General features: G+C 45.1%; 1 protein-coding gene across 1 annotated transcript; it reads left to right on the top strand.

The window, feature by feature from the left end:
- Positions 1-220: 220 nt before the first annotated feature.
- Positions 221-1180, top strand: LOC114202305 (olfactory receptor 3A1; the record flags this gene model as incomplete). The annotated part of the gene is made up of 1 exon (XM_028095461.2): positions 221-1180. A coding segment is annotated over one exon (960 nt), but the record flags the coding sequence as incomplete, so codon positions are not given.
- Positions 1181-6909: the final 5729 nt, after the last annotated feature.

Raw genomic sequence — 6909 nt, 5'->3', positions numbered from 1 at the left:
CCTATTCAGCTGAATTCCTGAGACCAGACGAAATCTAGGTTCCCCTACTCTTCCGCCATCTTGCTCCGCCCCCCGAGACTTCTGTTTTTCTAAAAGTAATCAGTCTAAAATAATCCACATGCCATTTGAGATGGCAAATTTTGCTGCCCTACAGAATCGGTTTCTTCTTTTTGAATCAATATACTGAGAGGAATGATTTTTTTTCTCCTTGGTTGTTTCCTTGCAGGAACTAAAGCAGTCAAAATTTGGGGCCAACAGAACAGCCATTACTGAGTTCATCCTGTTGGGTTTAGTGGAGACACCAGAGCTGTGGTCAGTTGTCTTTATAGTCTTCCTCTTTGCCTACCTGGTCACAGTTGGAGGCAACCTCAGCATCCTGGCTGCCATCTTGGTGGAGCCCAAACTCCACACCCCCATGTACTTCTTCCTGGGGAACCTATCAGTGCTGGATGTTGGGTGCATCACCGTCACTGTTCCCTCGATGTTGGCTCGTCTCCTGTCCCACAAGCATACAATTCCCTATGGAGCCTGCCTCACACAACTTTTCTTCTTCCATCTCTTGGTTGGGGTAGACTGCTTCCTGCTGACAGCCATGGCCTATGACCGATTCCTGGCCATCTGCCAGCCCCTGACCTACAGCACCCGAATGAGCCAGACAGTCCAGAGGATATTGGTGGCTGTGTCCTGGGCTTTAGCCTTCACCAATGCACTGACTCACACAGTAGCCATAGCCACACTCAAGTTCTGTGGTCCCAATGTGATCAATCACTTCTACTGTGACCTCCCACAGCTCTTCCAGCTCTCCTGCTCTAGCACCCAGCTCAATGAGCTGCTGCTCTTTGCTGTGGGTTTCATAATGGCAGGTACTCCCTTGGCTCTCATCATCACCTCCTATGCCCATGTGGCAGCTGCAGTTCTACGAATCCGCTCTGCTGAGGGCAGGAAAAAAGCCTTCTCCACATGTGGCTCTCACCTCACTGTGGTGGGCATATTCTACGGTTCAGGTATATTTAATTACATGCGACTTGGTTCAGCCAAGCTTTCAAACAAGGATAAAGGGGTTGGAGTCTTCAACACTGTTATCAACCCCATGCTGAATCCAATCATCTACAGCCTCAGGAACCCTGATGTACAGGATGCCCTCTGGCAGGTGCTCAAGGGGAAGCGGTCACTAGCTTGACAAGGTCTTGAGGTCTGGAATGTCACCCGCTCCTTTTCTCTTTCTGAACTAAAAGAGAAATACTCTAAAGCCAGTAACTAAGACAAATGTTCCATAATTGCCTCGGTCTCCCTGCACATGAAGATATTTTGTTAAGGATAATAGTTTTTGTTTCCCAAAGAGGCTATGCCCAATTTATAGACAATAAACATGTTAAACTCTGCTAAGCCCAGCCCCTTTGACAAATTACAATTTCAGTCCCTGCATGCTCCCTTTTCTGTGTAGAAGTGAAACCTCGGAGCCTTGACGGCTGGGGCCCACTTGAAGGGTCCAGGATGCCATCTCCCCAGATGAAGAGCCCTAGCAATCACATTTACAAGGTCCTAATTTTTCCATATAAAGTTGATTTCAGGGATTAGGATATGGATATCCAGGGGAGTATTATTCAGCCTCTCATGACCAGGTATGGGATTCTTTCAGGGAGTAAATTATTTCTCTTGCATCATGGGTGGGATTGCCTTTCTCAGAATATGCTGAGACCTAATCCCAATTATTCTGGAGGCACAGAGGAGACATGGGAAATGTTCTTGAGGACGACAAGAATCATCTTGTAAGGCATCTGCTTCATATGAGGTCTTTGCATGACCATCACACAAAAGGAGGTTCATCTCCACCAGCAAATAGAAAGGGATGCTTTTGCCAAGTGGCTCCAAGAGAGACTGGGGGTTCAAAATTCTCATGCTCAACCTCTCAAATATTCCCATCTCAAGACTCAGGATCTCATTCCTTCCTCAGCAAGGCCCTGGATTTAGCACAGGAGGTGCCCTTCCCTTTAAGCTGCACATTCAGCCTCCCTTGTAGTTCTGTGACCCTTACAATTAGGTACAAGAAGTGATTTTCAATGCTACCTTGTAGCTGCAGAAGATTAACACCCCGTGAAACATTGCCAGGGAAGTCTTCTGGCTTTTACAACATATCCTAAATTGATCGTTGCCTGACCTGGGCCTATCATTGTTTCTTCAGGCATCCAGAAAATTAACAGAAGCTACCCTTAATTCTCAAAACTCCACAGTTCTTATAATTACCATGGTTCTCATCATATTAATGTGCTAGTGTTAGCACATGACCCAGGGTTTCACCTTTCACCTGTACCTCATCCCAACATACCACAACTGAGTCTCAGTAATGAAACTATGGTTATCGCCAACCCCACTTAACCCAAACAGTGGTGAATGGTCCAGTTCCAGAATCCCATCTGAAGGACATGCTTCCTAGGGCTACTCCGAGGAGCAGCTGTCTTAGTCGGGCTCCCCCAAAAGCAGAGCCTGAGACCAGATGCATGCATTAACTGGGAAGTCATCTCAGGGAGCAGGAGTCCCTGGGAGGAAGACTGTGGTTATGAGGGGACAAAGAAGGAAGAAGTGTACCTGACTGAGGGGTTCAGCACCAACATCTCTGCTATGGACATCCAGCAGAGACTTGATTGAGCATGAGCATATGGAATGCCTCCTGGAATTGCCTGAAGAAGGGGTGTTGGGGTGTTTACTCATTGGCTCTCCTCTCATATTGTCAAGGTGTTCCCTGCACTCTGAGTGCACATGCTCAGACCTACTGAGCACCCCACCCCCGCCGCCATTATTCATGGCATCAGAGGATCCCAGGGAAGAAGTTACCCTCTGTCAGCCAGCTACAAGCAGAAGCCTGCAGGGAACTGTCCGACCCAGCCACGGCTGAAATTAGAAATAAGGCTGAGGGAGATGTGAATCAGACATCTGAAATGTCTACCGCAACATGCTTCCTAGAAGTGTGAGGATTCACAGGGACTCCAGGCTTGTAAAAGTGCTTAACATATTACCGTGTACCTAACAAACACCTGTAAATGTTATCAGTTGGTATGTTGACATGTTGCCAAACTTCTACTAGCATCTGAGTGAATCTTACTTTATTTAATCTGCAAGCAGTACGCTACGTGAGAGGATATGCTCATTTCACAGATGAGGAAACTGAGGCTCAAAAGGGTACAGCAGCTTGTCCAAGGTCAACCACTAGTAACAAGAAAACAGGTCTGTCTACAGTGCATTTCCTACTGTAGAAGGGTTCTCTGGTGGGAGAAGACAGAGCACCCTCTCTTGGGAGAGGGGTGTTGAGTAGGTAGTGGTGAATATAGGAGTTAGAGGACACAACCCTCAACGTTCCCACATCTGTGCAGCCTTCACTGGGGCCCTGATTCCCTCAGAGCCAGGCCTAGACAGTCATATTGACAGGCAGCTCCACAGGAGTCCTTCTAGAACAATATAGCTCTTCTACCCCCACGTCTAGAGTCATTGAACATAACCAAGATACATTCCCAGGGGGTCCCAACTAACAAGGCCCTGAGGGAGAAAGAACCACATTCTTGAAGACTCATTAAGAAACTGGGTTTGAAGAAAACTTCTCCCTCTTGCCTCTCTTCTGGGGCCTCCTCCTCGTCCCCAGGTCCCAGGCAAGTCTGGAAATTAATTTGTCTCTGCTCAAAGGCTCTGCTTGGGGTTGACATCTGAGAAATAAACTCCTCCCTAGCAAACCTGTATCTAGTCCCACTTACACTAGCTTCCTGGGTGGCTCTGAGGATTTGAACAAGTTCTGTAGACCTCAGTGACACCACCATTAAGTGGAATTTTTATCACCTTCCCTAACTACCTCCTATAAAGCTAGGGCTAGAGAGAAAACCTTTTTTTTTTCTTCTTCTTCTTTTTTTTTTTTTTTTTTAAGAAAGTCTAAATACCAGAAGGTGTAAGGCATGGTTGCTATATTTAGGAAGGGTTGTTTACAAAACAACTTGTCTCTCTGTCTCCCATCTGTCTCCTCCCTTCTGGGAGGGAAAACACTGTAAAGAAGATAGCCCTACAAAAGAGAGAATATCAGCTTGTTTCCCTCATTAACTTGCTTTCTGGTGGATAACTGGGTCTGCAGAGCTCCTCGTCTTCTTCCTGAAGAGCCTCACTGGCTTCTGTGCCCATGCCTAGGTGAGTATGCTCAGGGGTCCTAACCCTGCCCTTACAAAACAGAAATGGAGCCTCCATTGCTGCCATTAGCTCAAACCTGACTTTTCATGTGGTGCAACTGATGCCCCTGGGAAAAGGAAATATTTTACGGGAAGATCAGAAGATATAACCCAAAGGTCCTGGCTCTTTTTCTGTGCCCCTTTGCCCAAGGCCCCATTTCTTGGAAGCCTGTTCTCTGTTACTCTTAGGAGAGAGTATGAAGGGATTCATTGAGTCTGGTTCACTGCCCGGAACCCACTGCATCAGGCAGCCTAGAAACTTCACTCCAGTCCCAGGTCTTGTTGAGCCTTTTTGTCACTGGGAGTGTGGAGGGATTGTTTGGAGTTCCAGGATAGAGAGCTGTAATACCTCAGTAGGGAGAACCTGGGACTCATAACAAACCTCTGAGAATCATAACACATGATACATCTATCACTCCTCATGATAGGCGTCACGGTGACCCCTTAGACATTCTGGATGTCTCTGGATGGTCAGAGGTCTTCCAGAATCCCACTGATTCCAAGCAAGCTTCATCTCTCACCATTTGCAGGTTGGTGGCAGCTGTTTTGCTGCTCTTCTATCCCTCGGCCATAACTTACTTATCTGTAAGGTACGCCCCTTCTAAGGGCCTTATTCTCTTCAGCGGTTTACCTGAAAAGAAACATGCTAGTGTGTGTGTAGCTACATTACCTGCTTGTCCCATAAAACCAAGGAAAGCAGTAGTCTCTGCAGCAATGTCGCACCCTGCATTTGCCTCTATACCCCCCATAAATCACACTAATTCACAGAACTCTAGCTCGAGTTCCAATTTGTCCAGAAAGTCTTCCATGACAACTCTAGGTCATACTGATGCTCTCTTTCTCTGCAATCCTATGAATACTTGAACCATTCACTTATTTATTTAATAAATATTGAGTACTTACTGTGTGTAAGGCATTATCACAAGTATTTCTATTGTAAAATTGAACGAAACCTGTTTTTGGTCCTCATGTCACTTACAGTGAAGTAGATGAGATATGCTCTATAGAAAAATGACTGAGCAAGAAGATAAACAGTATTAAGTTACATGAAATAATATGTAGTAAGAGCTTATGAGACAGAGACAAACAGACAGACAGAGATGCTTTTGATACGGGAACTTTCAGGAAACCAGCTTAAGTCAACTCTTGAAATGCATGGGAGGTGGAGTTGGAAGGGAGCCATTGCAGGTAGAGAAAACAGGATGAGCAAGGAGGTAGAAAATCACAGGGTCACAATCTAATGCTTATGTTAAAATAGACCTGAAAAGGGGAATGGAGAGTAGTTAATTGTTCTTTAACATAGTATATATTATAGCTGCTATCCATCCATTTATTTGTCCATTTGCAAAGCACTTAACCAATTTCATCAATGATGAGTATGCCTGAGAATGATCCTCCGTCTCACCAATCAGGTGATCCTAGAATTTTAAGGGTATTTTAGAGATCACTGCATCCAACTTTTCATCCATGTGAGCCCATCACCCTTCTGTTAGAGTCACCAGACTCCAACTTCTTCCCTCTGATTCCAGTGTATTCTATGCAAGGGAGTAACATTACTCTTAGGGAGCTCTAGCTCTGCTTATAATATGGGCAATAGAGAAACACTGATATTTTTTTCATCAGGATCTTATTATAAGATCTGGAAAACATGGCTCAATCTGGCTCTCTACATATGTGCCTGCTTCATTTGAGGATCTCTCCTTAGTGCTATTGGCCAAACTACTATGCCTGAGTTAAGGACAATGAAAGGGTGGTGGCTGTGCAATGCAGAAAGCCAACTGCCTCCAGCTGCAGCCTACCCACAGGTCATGCTTACAGTTTTGTTTTCAGAGGCAAGCAGCGGATACTATAAAAAGAATAAATAACTTCAGAGACACCTGGGTGGCTCAGTCGTTAAGCGTCTGCCTTCGGCTCAGGTCATGATCCCGGTGTCCTGGGATCGAGTCCCGCATTGGGCTCCTTTCTCAACAGGGAGCCTGCTTCTCCCTCTGCCTGCCGCTCCCCCTGCTTGTGCTCTCTCTCTCTCTCTCTCTGTCAAATAAATAAATAAAATCTCTTTAAAAAAGAAGAAATAACTTTAGATTAAGCTGTTATTCAAAGTCTAATGTAAAGGCTTAGTTAGCACCAAGAACACCAGGAATTTATTGATGTAGGGATTTTGAACTTATACTTCAGCATATGTCCCTCACCTTGGAGAAACGTACTTGGCTGAACTACCTGATATCTGCAGTCATGGCTCTGAGTTTTGTATCTTTGCTTGGTCTTCAATATCTCTAATAACTTTGAAACCTAGGTTTTCAAATGCTTTCTGGTTTCTCTGGAAATATTAATTTTTCTATTTTGAAATCTGCTAATTGGTGTGGGCTGATCTTACAAAGTAAAATGGAGAAATCCATCTTAATCTCACTACACTTAAAGGGGAAGTCTGCTTTATCTTAATTCATTTTCCCACGTATTCTGACCCTTTCAAGTAGGAGAGGATGGGAGGGACAAAGTGGTGATGGTTTTGGGCATCTCAGTTGAGAGCAGAGTAAAGGCATCGAGGTGAAGGAAGAGGTCAGTGAGTGAAGTGTGACCTGGGGAATGGGAATATTATCCCCTAGACAGCTGAGAACTTACCTTAGGCTCTGAACATGGGTGGGTTAAAACGTTTATGTTGAATAAATAAATTGGAGTGGACTGATATCTCCCCTCCTGGGACATTTCC

The sequence above is a fragment of the Eumetopias jubatus genome, unplaced genomic scaffold (genome assembly GCF_037043125.1).
Source record: "Eumetopias jubatus isolate StellerSeaLion01/CBP00866 unplaced genomic scaffold, mEumJub1_p1.0 scaffold_10, whole genome shotgun sequence".
NCBI lineage: Eukaryota > Metazoa > Chordata > Mammalia > Carnivora > Otariidae > Eumetopias > Eumetopias jubatus.
This window is presented reverse-complemented; position numbering and strand designations above follow the sequence as displayed.